Source organism: Mobula birostris, chromosome 2, assembly GCF_030028105.1.
Source record: "Mobula birostris isolate sMobBir1 chromosome 2, sMobBir1.hap1, whole genome shotgun sequence".
Lineage (NCBI taxonomy): Eukaryota > Metazoa > Chordata > Chondrichthyes > Myliobatiformes > Myliobatidae > Mobula > Mobula birostris.
Genome location: NC_092371.1, coordinates 70,243,130 through 70,255,837, shown reverse-complemented (window position 1 = coordinate 70,255,837; position 12,708 = coordinate 70,243,130). Strand labels below are relative to the sequence as shown.

The following is a 12,708-nucleotide window of genomic DNA, read 5'->3' as shown; positions in this document are numbered from 1 at the left end:
TTGGAAAACCATGACCTAATTAGGGAGAACCAGTATGGCTTTGTGCGAGACAAGTCATGTCTTATTAACTTGAATGAGTTTTTTGATGAGGTGACAGGGGTGTTTGATGAAGGTAGAGCTGTGAGTTTTGTCTACATGGATTTTAGTAAGCATTTGACAAGGTCTGTCATGGGAGACTTATTCAGAAGATTAAGATGCATGGTATCAGTGGTGAATTGGCCATTTGGATTCAGAACTGCCTTGCCTATTAGAAGACAGAGGGTAGTGGTCATAGGGACTTATTCTAGCTGGAGGTCTATGATTAGTGGTGTTCTGCTGGAACCTCTGCTGTTTGTGATGTATATAAATAACCAGGATGAAAGTGTAGATGGATGGGTTAGTAAGCTTGCAGATGATATGAAGATTGGTGGTGTTGTCGATAGCCTAAATAACTGGCAAAGACTACACTGGGATATGGATCGGTTGCAGATAGGGGTGGGGAAATGGTAGATGGAGTTTAACCTGGCCATATGTCAAGTGATGCACCTTAGTAGGTCAAATGTAAAGAGACAGTACACTGTAAGGACAAGACCCTTAACAGGGTGGTTAAGAAGGCATGTGGCATGCTTGCTTTTATTTGTTGAGGCATTGACTTCAAAAGTCAGGAAGTTATAGTGCAGCTTTATAAAACTCTACTTGGGCTGCATCTGGAGTATTACATACTTATAGTTCTGGTCACCCATTATAGGAAGGATGTCAAGGCTCTAGAGATGGTGCAGAAGAGGTTTACCAGAATGTTGCCTGGATTAGAGGGTATATGCTGTAACGGGAGGTTAAACAAACTTGGATTGTTTTGTCTGGAACTGTGGAGGCTGAGGGAAGATCTCATAAAGTTTTACAAGATTATGAGAGCCATAGCTAGTGTAGAACAGTATCTTTTTCCCAGGGTTGAAATGTCTAATACCAGAGGTCCTGCATTTATGATGAGAGGGGGCAGTAATTTCAAAAGAGATGTGAGGAGAAAGCTTTTTATACTGGAAGTGGTGGGTGCCTGGAATGCATTGCCTGGGGTGGTTGTAGAGACAGATACATGAGGGACTTTTAAGAGAAGTTCAGATAGGCACATGAATGTGAGGAAAATTGAGGGATACGGATATTATGTAGGCATAAGAGATTAGTTTAGTTGGCCACCTGATTACTAATTTATTTGAATTGGCAAAACATTGTGATTCAAAGTGCAGTTCCTGTGCTGTACTGTACTATATTCTATGTGAAAAAAAAAGATAATAATAAGCAAGTACTAAATACTGAGAATGAGTTGTAGAGTTCTTGAAAGTGAGTCCATAAATTGTGGGATCAGTTCAATGTTAAGGTGAGTAAGGTTATCCATGCTGGTTCAGGAGCCTGATGGTTGAAGGGTAATAACTGTTCCTGAACCTGGTCATGTGGGACCTCCTTTCTGATAGCATCTGCAAGAAGAGAGCATGGCCTGGATGGTGGGAGACCTTGATGATGGACACTATTTTCCTGTAACACCACTCTGTATAGATGTGCTCAATGATGGGGAGGACTTTACCTGTGATGGACTGGGCTATATCTTTAGAAACCTGCTCCACTATTCAAAGTTTTCTGTTTCTACTTCTATAATTTAACCAGTCCTTGGCACATATCTGTTCATGTCAGAACACCCTTTTCTGCTTTCTCCCTGCTCAGTGATAAAGGAGTGTTGAACATGCTGTAAAGCTGTCTCAGCTATGTTCTTGTACCAACACGCTACGCCCCGCATCAGCACTAAAAAGATGTCAGCATGACCCCATTACACACAGTCTCATTTCATGTTGACAAGGTTTCTTTCTTTCTAAGCCTTCTACTTAACTCTTTCTCTCTGAACTGTTAACAGGTTTATGGTGTGTATGCATTGAAACAGGAGGAATAAGGGATAATAAGGATATGTTGCCAGGATGGGTAGAACAAGATTTTAACGGTAGTCTTCTATGGAAACAGATGCATGGGATTCAGGGAGAGCTATTTAACCTTATAGAGAATTTACATGATTGCTAGAAGCAGGGGATATTGGTGGAAGTTTGTTTTTCAGACTGGAGGCCCATGACTAGTGGTGTTTCTCAGGGCTTGGTAATAGATTTACTGCTATTTCTCATCTATATCAATGATTTGGATGAAAATGTACAAGTCATAGTTGGTAAGTCTGCCAATGACAACAAAATAGGTGGTACCATTGAGAGTGAAGATGGTTGTCAGGACTTACAGAGATATCTTGATCAGCTGGATAAATGGACCGAGGATAAATGGAGGTGAATTTGAATAAGTGCAAAGTGTTACATTTTGGGAAGACAAATAAGGATAGACTTTCAGAGTGAATAGTTGGGCCCTGGGGAGTGTTGTGGAACAGAGTACTACTACATGGTTCCCTGTGGTGTAGACAGGGTAATGAAGAAGACTTTTGGAACACTGGCCTTCATTGGTCAGGGCCTTGAGCATGGAAGTTGGGATGCCATCTTGCATTTGTACAAGATATTGGCAAATCCATATTTGGAATATTGTGATCAGCTTTTGTCAGTAAGAATGCAGAGGAGAATATGAGCATGTTCTTGAGATTTGAGTGGCTGAGTTATGTTTGAACTAGAGAAGGTTGGAACCTTTTTCATTAGAGTATAGGGGAATGAAGTGTGATCTTATTGAGGTTTATAAAATTCACGGGCATTGATAAAATGAATGAATGCAGCTCTTTTTCCCAGGATTGAGGAATCAAGAACAAGAGGGAAAGTATTTGAGGTGAGAAGGGAGAGATTTAACAGGAACCTGAGGGCAAATTTTTTCACCCTTGGAGTGGTCAGTATAGAAAATGAGCTGCCAGGGAAGTGGTTGAAGCAGACATATTAAGACCATTTTAAAAAGTACTTGGACAGGTACATCTGTAGGAAAGGTTTAGAGGGATATGGGCCAAATGTGGACAAATGGGACTAGTTTAGATGAGTATCATGGCTGGCATGGATTGAAGATTCCACACTGATGATTCTGTGATTCTATGAATATAAACATGGTAATTCTGTCAAATTTTTTTTAGATTATGAGGACACACAGTCCTCTTTTATTGTTATTTAGTAATGCATGCATTAAGAAATGATACAATATTCCTCCGGTGTGATATCACAAAACACAGGACAGACCAAGACTGAAAAAACTAACAAAACCACATAATTATAACATATAGTTACAACAGTGCAACAATACCATAACTTGATGAAGAACAGTCCATGGCACAGTAAAAGTGTTCAAAGTTTCTCGAATGTCCCACATCTCACGCAGACGGGAGAAGGAAGAAATCTCTCCCTGCCATGCCTGACTGCAGTCCAACTCTGAGTCGTCTGAAAACTTTGAGCCTCCGATCAGCCCTCCGACACCGAGTACTGAGCACCATCTCTATCCGAGCGATTCGACTTCAGTCTCAGTCACCAGCAGCAGGCCAAGCCAGGGATTTTGAGGTCTTCCCTCCAGAAAAGTTCTCGATCACGCAGTAACAACAACAGCGAACCGGCATTTCAGAAATTTCTCCAGATGTTCCACTGTGCTTTTACGTCTGCCTCCATCAAATCAGAATTGTCCACGGCCCCTATTTAACAGATACAATATCATTTTCACCGGAGAGCTGCGCACTTGGCAATGTACTTGGCAATATATTTACTTTAACTATGATTTTAAAAAGTGTCAACTGAAATCAGCAACAAGGTGATTTCATTTTTCAACTAATTGCATCATCTTGAAATCTTCTATCAATAGTGTTTTTCCAAGGTGCTGTGGAGACAAATTGAACCTTGTATCTAGATAAACAGTTGAGCTACTTCTGTGGTGATACAGTTGGCTTTGTGATTGCAATATGAAACCGCGTTGGAGCAAACTAATGAGGCTCCCTCTGAAAAGCAGCAGGTTCCTTCAATTGAATAGTAGTTGACATCTTGGGTGTCCTGCTGCAAATTTACCATGAGGGCTTCATGGAAGTTTCGCTGGCAGCCAAATGTTACAGAAAATGATTTAGATGAGAAATTAGATGAAACATTCTTAATATCAATCTGCTTTCCTTTCCTGGTGAGCCAGGAGAATCCCCTTTGCTCTTATGGACCCCTCTAGGAGTCATCTACCTTCCCACTTACCTAACTTCACCTATCACCTGCCATCTTGTACTCCTTCCCCTCCCCCCCCCCCCACTTTCTTATTCTGGCTTCTTCCCCCTTCCACTCCAAGTCCTGATGAAGGTTCTTGGCCTGAAATGTTGACTCTTTATTCCTTTCCATAGATACTCTCTGACCTGCTGAGCTCCTCCAGTACATTGTGTGTTACTCTGGACTTCATCTTCTCCAAATTTTCTTCTATGAGCCTGCCTGGGCTTCCTTAGCATAGTGAAAACCAAACTCTGTATTCCCTTGCCCTGAGCGCAATTTCTTGCTGGTTTCACTCCTATTTCCTTTGAGGCTTTCACGATAAAGCAATTAGTTGCAAAATGACATCATCATGTTGCTGATCGATAACTTTTTGTTAGATTGTTGGAGGGATATGGATTCATGTGGCAAAATGGTCTGAGATAAAAGATTAGTCATCATGTGTCTAAGTAGTGGAGAAGGCCACTGGAGTTGACTGGCGTACTCATGAACACAAGAGATCCTGTAGATGCCGAAAGTCCAGAGCAAAACACAAAATGCTGGAGGAACTCAGCAGGTCAGGCATTATCTATGGAAATGAATATTTCAGGCTGAGAACCTTCAGTCCTGAAAGGAAGGGGGGAAGATGCCAGAATAAGTTGGTGGGGGAGGGAAAGGAGAACAAGCTAGAAGATGATTGGTGAAGCCAGGTGTGTGTGTGTGTGTGTGTGTGTGTGTGTGGAATCAAGTAAGAAGCTGGGTGGTGATAGGTGAAAAAGGTAAAGGGCTGGAAAAAAAAGATATCTGATAAGAGAGGTGAGTGGACCACGGGAAAAAGGGAAGGAAGAGGGCCACCAGGGGAGATGATAGGCAGGTGAAGAGAAGAAGTAAGAGGCCAGCAGGGAATCGAAGAGAGAAGGGAGAGGGAGGAAAATACCATGTTAGAGAAATTGATAGCTACTCATGCTTCTATTTGTTCTTATGTTCTTATGTTTTTATGTTCCAAAAGATCCAGTTGAGTTATGTTTCAGAATCACCATTTATTCTCATAAATTATTCCTAGTAATCTGTTGATTATCTGTCTTTTCTAGACCCTCTATTAGGTTGAATAATATTTTAAATGATTTCTACTCTGAGAGACCACCCTTGATCCATCCCCAAGACACAGACAGACATCTTTCTTTTCCACTTCCTGAATGGAACTGTTTTTCTTTCGTTCAATCCTGTTCCACGTGATTTAAAGCAATCAATGAGATCTTGTTCAATTTGCACTGTGGCTTCTGGCTTCCCACATTCAAGGTCTCATTCTGTGTTATACCAAAATCATCCAAAAATATGGACCTGCTCTTGCTGATGCACTCATGTGTGGTCATGGTTAAGCTGCAGTTTCATTCAGTTAAATATTAGATGAAATATTTTTAAGACCTTGGTAGAAACATAATATACATGTCAACAATTCCTTTCCCAATCTAAAACACAATCAGACATTTTGTAATCACAGCATACCATCTTTGCTGAGTAGCTCTGCCCCACAAACATCAGCTCCTTTAACCTCGCGTTAACTTTACATGTCCTTTCATTCAGTTCTGCTTATTTGCTATTCAAACCCTCATCCATGGCTTATTAATTCTAGAATTAATTATCGCAATTCTTCCAGGCCTACTTGGCATCCTGCCTAACTGTAAACTTCAACTTATCCTTTACCATGAAGTATTTCGCCTCATTCGTTACCTCTGTCCTTGCTGACTTTAGTTGGTTCTTGGTTCTACAGTACAATGCATTGAAAATTGCAACAGGAAAATGGTGAAATCTATTATTAGAGAAGGAATAGCAGGGTACTTATAAAAATAATTAGAGGGTTGAACAGGGTGTATGAAAAGGAGATCACATTTGTCAAATATATTAAACTCTGGATTTATACTCTGGATTTCCAGCATGAACAGTATCTCTTGTGTTTATCATTTATTGGGAAATGAGATGGGATTGTCCTGAGAAAGAGCATTTATTGAACGGGCTGAAAGGTCTCCTAATGAAATATGAAAAATACTTTTGTGACCTGAGGATCAATTATCTGATGTCACCAAGCTAGGTAATCAAATGGGCTGCTGGAGAATTCTTCAGTGAAATACATACAGGTTGAGTAATAGGTGAGGACATGCCTTGGAATGCCAGTTCCTCTGCTTTGCTGGAGAACAAAGAAACCCACAATGTTTTGTTTAACTGGTAAGAAATTGAAGGTGTTGGTGTTAAGGGAATGAAGATGAGAAGAAATTTCTTCACTAGAGGACAGTCTTATGGAAATCTCCATTGCTGGGGTACATAAGCTCAGATACTGATTTATATCAAAGACTTGAAATGATAAGCAGAAATAAATTAAGTGTTTTGGAGTTAGTGTGGGAAAATGCTGCTGAGAAGAAGTATCAACCAGGATCTAATTCAATGGCAAAGCAGATAAGAGGAAATGCTTTGTCAGCTCCTTTTTTTATGTTCTGTACCCTTCAAGACCCTGTTTCTGTCTGTGAACGTTGCATTCTACTGACTCTCCCATTCCAACAGTTTTGTTTTCCACTGTCTATGTACTGGAATTGCATTCCTGTGGGCAGGGGTTCCAAGATGAGGGTCCATGTACCCTTCAGTTAATGGTCGGGGTCCATGGGATAAAAAAGGTTGGGAAGCCCACTCTAAGGGGTTATTCCCTTACTGTGTGACTTTGTTTAACATGGGGAGGCTGATGCACAGGCAGTCACCAGAGGGTACCTGACAGATCAGGGTCAGAGTTCAGTGGCGTGAAATGCAAGACTGGGGCCCCTTCAGTGCTGCAGCCTTCTGCCGCTTTCACTCCTGTTGTGATGTGTCATCACCTTCTGCCAGCTCCACTATCCAGGTCTTAAACTGGGACCTCCCCCTTGACCTTACGCCGAGGGTGACCATACCATTACCTAAGCTCCAGATGACATCGCTCTCTGGATCTCAGGAGTTCATGAGTCTCTCCACCATGACAAAATGATGATCCTCTGAGAAGGATGCCGGTGCTGCAAAACAACAAATTTCACATTGTGCAAGTCAGTCATAGTAAATCCGATTCTGACTTTCACAACAGTAAGAGGAGCACAAGTTGGTCTTACCACCCTCTACCAGTCAATAAGATCATTTGATTGTAGCTGCAACCTGAGCTTCCTACCTGTTCTCTGTGATCCCTTTCTCGAGATTCAAAGTAAATTTATTATCAAAGAATGTATAAATTACACAACCTTGAGATTTGTTTGCTCACAGGTAGCCAGAAAGTAAGGAACTCAAAACAACCCAATTAAAGAGGGAAAAGCAGAATAAAAATAAAAAAATTGACACCCAATGCACAAAAGAAGGGGGGAAAACACAAATCATGCAAATAATTGAAGCCAACAACAGCATTCCAAGCCAAAATGGAGTCCTCAGATCCGAACACCAGAGCAGCCTGGAGCAGGCCCTAAGCTTCATTTATTACTTTATCATTATAGCGGGCACAGGGCACGGGGCACAGCAGCCAGGGCAGTCTTCATAGCCTCAGTGCCATGGAGAGAGGAATGACCATCACGGAGAGCATGTGAAATTGGCTCTCGCCCCGGAACCGAACACCCTTTTAGTCTCTCTGGGCCGGCATTTAAATTGACCAAACAACAGAACAGCAAAAGGCTTTGGCATCCTAGAGAGAGAAATGAACATCAAACCGGCGTTTAAATTGTCTAAACAGTGGATTATTACCTTGCATTAGGATTCAGGTTCTGTGAATTGCTTGGGGTCAGGACCATGACGCCCAATGATTTGCTCCGGGCCCAGATTTCACCGCCCGGCCTGAAGCCCCTCAATCTCTTCAAATCAGCTGGGTGCCCAGAGCAATCCAACCTCACACCTGGGCTAGTTGTATGGGTGTCGGAAATCTGTCTGTAACGATTCTGCAACACACCATCTTGGTTCATCCCCTGAACTCCCGAGTTCCAAGAGTTCCAAACCTACTTAATCTTTAATGGTTGATTCTTTAGTTTGATGCATCATCTCTTTTTCCAGGTAAAGGGAAACATCCTTCAGGAATCCTTCAGCACCTCCGCTCCGTCCGCCACAACAGACAGGATCTCCTAGTAGCCACCCACTTCAACTCTGCTCCCCAACTCCATTCAAATATGTCCATACATGGCCTCCTCTACCGCCATGATGAGGCTAAACTCAGGTTGGAGGAGCAACTCCTCATATACTGTCTAGGTAGTCTCCAGCCCCTTGGTATGAACATAGAATTCTCCAACTTCCGGTAATTCCCTCCCCCTCCCTTCCCCTATCTCTATGTCACTCTGTCCCCTCCCCCAGCTGCCTATCACCTCCCTCATGGTTCCGCCTCCTTCTACTACCCATTGTGTTTTCCCCTATTCCTTCTTCACCTTTCCTGCCTATCACCTCCTTGCTTCCCCTCCCCCACACCTTTATCTTTCCCCTTACTGGTTTTTCACCTGGAACCTACCAGCCTTCTCCTTCTCCCCCACCCCCCACCTTCTTTATAGGGCCTCTGCCCCTTCCCCCTACAGTCTTGACGAAGGGTTCCGGCCCGATCGTTTCCACGGATGCTGCCCGACCTGCTGAGTTCCTCCAGCGTATTGTGAGTGTTGCTTTGACCCCAGCATCTGCAGATTATTTTGTGTTATCCTTCAGGAACCCTTCTCAGGATGCTCAATGTGGCCGCCTTTCACTCAGCATCTTTTAATTTCATTCTCTGCAAAAAAGCACCTTTGAGTGTTTTTCTCTGTTAAAAGAGCCATATAGATTCAAGATGTCGACTGAGTATTGCAATACTGTATTTTGTTCCAACAAATGCATTTCATTTCTAAAATAGTTACATTATTGGAAAAGTGATCTTTTAGTGATAACTCTTGTGATGTTCCTATTTGTTTCAAAGAGACTGAAACATTTGTAGCACTCCCAGTTATTTGACACAGAGAACACAGAGAAATCCCTTTATTCACAAAATGCAGTTCTTGTCATTTTACCTTCAGGGAAAAGGACAATAACACCAAGCTAATGTGCTAAAATGAGCTGCCAGAGTACAACAGGACATTCCTAGCTTTCTAGTTTAGAACAATAGTTTGATATGTGTTGGCTTCTTTGATATTTCTGCTTTCTGCTTCTGAAACTGAGCCAATCTTCAAATTTAAATTCTTTTCACAGAATGGTTTCTGTCTGTAAAAGCTGTGCAGAAGTAACCATTCAGGAAGTGTATGAGCCAATCAGCTTCAATTTTATAGGCTGGTAAAGAAGCCCATCCAATTACATTTCAGGTACTTTGGAGACTGACAGATCATCAAGCTTATGTGCCAAGCCCTTCTCTGACTACTGTTACTGTCCACCATGTTTTTATAAAGTATTGACTTAACCCTGTGTTACAGTACAATGCAACCACAGAGGTAAGCAGTAAACAGTTTATTTTATGTACTTTTAAAGTGTTAAAGATTGTTTCCATTTACTTTAATAGCCTGATTGCTATGCAAACTAGCAGTCCAAGTAGTTAGAGCAGCTACAATGACAGACTTTTTTACTTTTTGCTTTCCTTGGTCACATGTTACTGCCATCTTGTTCAGTACTGGCTCTGTTAAAGTGTAATCATCAGTGTTATTATAAATATTCCTAAAGAAGGGGAAATTGACTTCTGGTTCACTGAGTTTAGATGTTCACTAGTCAATTATAGTGGCCTTCTCTTTAACAGAAGGTCCTTGCCCTATTGTGTAGCAGAGTCACATGCTTGTTGGTGGGCAAATAGAAGAAGCAGTACAGAAGAAGGCTACTGCCCTACAGGGAATCAAGGCAGGCTATAGCTAGTTTGAATTGCAAACAAGATCACCATCGTCATTCAAGAAGGTAGGACATAGATTGTGCTGTTACACTTAAAATCAGATCTCTTCCTCTAGCAATAATAGTTCAGTATACCTCTCTTTAGTGTCAAGGCAAAATGGCAAATTACATGGGGTGGGCATGGGAAGGGATTTCTTCCCTGAAATTTTGAAATTGTATGAGATATCAGAGGTGGCTGATAGTGTATGTATGATGTGCACAGCCCAGAACCAGACTGCTTTTAGAGGGAGTTATACCTGAATGTGATATTGAATATCTTTTGTGCAAGAAAGACAGACATGCTGAGTCACATATATGTGCATTCAGAAGCTCATGAATGAACTATTTAAAGAGATGAATGCAGTTAATGGCACAGTGAATTTTATAGGAATAGGTAAGGCTCCTCAATCTGTCAATCAACTGCATCAATTTCTGTTTTGTTAACTGTGGTTTAGAAAAATTGAGGATTTTATTTCTGCAGGCTCTTGCTTTACTAAGGTTTTTTCTCCCTGACTGGGCAAATATGGCTTATGAACATCCACCCTTCATGTCTCCATTATTTCTTATCTGAATATTTACAGGTTCTTCCCTCATCAAGTTATTTTCTTGTGGAATGGGATTAATATTATAGGAATTCAGATGGAAAAAATATTTCTACAGTGAGGTTGTAGTTTTTTAATTTCTCTTTATATCCTTGAATATGCTTTATTTGGCTCTCCAATGACACTTGAGTTATAACATGCTTTTCATAATATTCCAAATCACTTCACACCCAGCAGAGAGCACTTGAAGTATGGTAGTTATGTAACAATAAATTTTTCCTCTGTAAGCTCCCATGAATAACCCTGATGCTGCCTGGCCTGCTGAGTTCCTCCAGCATTTTGTGTGTATGTGTGTGTTGCTTGGATTTCCAGCATCTGCATATTTTCTCTTGCCTGTTGGTGTCCTGATAACTTGTTATTCTCTTTAGTTTGAGTGATATTGTCCAAGGCTTTGGGAAAATACCCCACCTTTTCTGAATAGTGCCACAGGATCTTTTGCATCCACCTGAGAAGATATTCTCAAGTTGCTGTTGAATCTGGAAGCTTTTAAGTCTGAGTTGAGGTTATGTACCAGCTACACCATGATAGACACACAAATATGGTCCAAAATGGAAGTTGCACACCCTCATGGTGAATTGTAAATGTCTACATGCCTAGTGCAGCAGAATAAATCTACATTTTACAATATTTTTTCCAGTTGCTAGTTTTAATTAACTATAATCACACTACTCATCAAAGCCTAATGATATAGAATTATAATGCCATCTTACAATGAAAGAAATATCTAGTTATTTATTTACCTTGGCCTCTGCATTAGCTACACAGGCAGACGTTATCATGAACTGAAAGCTGAGAGGCTAAAGATCTTACTAATGACTTTACTCTCTTTTATTTCTCTCTTGCTGCTTTACCCTCCCCCCAACCCTTTAGTGGTGGGGAATGGGCAAGGGTGGGAAGATTGGAAAAACAATTTGTCCCTGACGTTTTATAGCTGCAATCAGGAATAACCCATGTGGAAAATCGTGAGGAGAACCACGTATTTGGCTACTTTATTGGCACTTTTCAGCCAAAGTGTACTGTGCTTGCAGTCTGTCTTTTTTTCCTTAATAACTGCAAAGTTACTGGCCTAAAACTGAAGGACTTAACTGCTTTTGCATTGTAATGTTGCAAGGAAGGAAGATGCAACAGATGTTTACCAGTTGAGTGGAATGATCGTGAAACAGGTTCTCACAAATTGGTCTACACCATCTTTCCACTTACTTAAAACATGCTCTGTTTTATTTAATTTCACAACTGATTAAAAATTGGATTGCGAACTGGCCCCACCACTTTCCATTTGCAACCACCTAGTATTTTAAGTTTCTTAAACCCAATCTATAATGTGCACAAAGGAAGCATACATCAAGATGTGATTTGTGGTAAGTCAAGATGCTGTGAATTACGTTTTAAAAATTGTTTTTATGTAGTGTTGATGACTAATAAAGAAATGGACAGTGTGGAAGAAGGCTTAATTTTATTTACACCTTTACCTTGCTCGCTGAGTTAATGCATGTGCAGATTGATGTTGAATAGACCCGCTGAGTCCAGAAGGGTTTGACAAGTTTTGTTCCTGGTGTTTGCTGAGTTAGTCAATCTCAGTTGGGCAGCAGTGCGGCACCAGGTTAAACTCCTATATTCTTACATCTTGGACCCCTGAACCGTATTACTATCCACTAGTCAGAGTTGGATTATATTTATCTGAGAATGGGTTAAGGCTTTTCACAGAATGGAGGGAGAAGATTTGTCCCTTAGAATCTGAATTGTCTCTTGGCAAGAGCAACCCTACCAGTTCTGTTTCCCTGCCTTTTCGTTCAGATGATTGGGGCGGCCCAGTAGCGTAGTGGTTAGCACAATGCGTTATTGTAACAGCGAACTGGGTTCAATTCGCGCCGCTGCCTGTAACGAGTTTGAATGTTCTCCCCGTGACCGTGTGGGTTTCCTCCCACTGTCCAAAGATGTATTGGTTGGCAGGTTAATTGGTCATTCTAAATTGTCCCATGGTTAGGCTAAGATTAAACTGGGGGATTGCTGGGCAGCACAGCTTGAAGGGCCAGGAGGGCCTATTCTGCACTATATTTCAACAAACAAATAAATAAATAAAATCTAATTTTGACTGCTTAAAATTACTGCTTGCTTGGCAATAC

At 41.3% G+C, this 12,708-nt stretch overlaps 1 protein-coding gene and 1 long non-coding RNA gene across 10 annotated transcripts in view; one reads left to right on the top strand and one right to left on the bottom strand.

Moving 5' to 3' along the window:
* Nucleotides 1–3,181: 3,181 nt before the first annotated feature.
* Nucleotides 3,182–11,377, bottom strand: LOC140187424 (uncharacterized). The gene is made up of 3 exons (XR_011883094.1): nt 11,326–11,377; nt 7,073–7,165; nt 3,182–3,610 (listed from the first exon to the last, which is right to left on the bottom strand). It is a non-coding gene; the product is annotated as an uncharacterized lncRNA (long non-coding RNA).
* Nucleotides 9,461–12,708, top strand: part of zmynd8 (zinc finger, MYND-type containing 8) — a 102,891-nt gene continuing 99,643 nt past the window's right edge. For 3 of the 9 annotated variants that reach the window (XM_072242670.1, XM_072242703.1, XM_072242660.1), the window contains exon 1: nt 9,468–9,559. Coding sequence is in view for 1 of the 9 variants with exons in the window: in XM_072242678.1 (XP_072098779.1) it covers nt 9,546–9,559 (14 nt within the window). In the remaining 8 variants the exon portion in view is untranslated. Of the gene's footprint in view, nt 9,560–12,708 lie in introns of all 9 variants that reach the window. The other 6 variants (XM_072242726.1, XM_072242686.1, XM_072242713.1 and 3 more) reach the window with 3 other exon arrangements.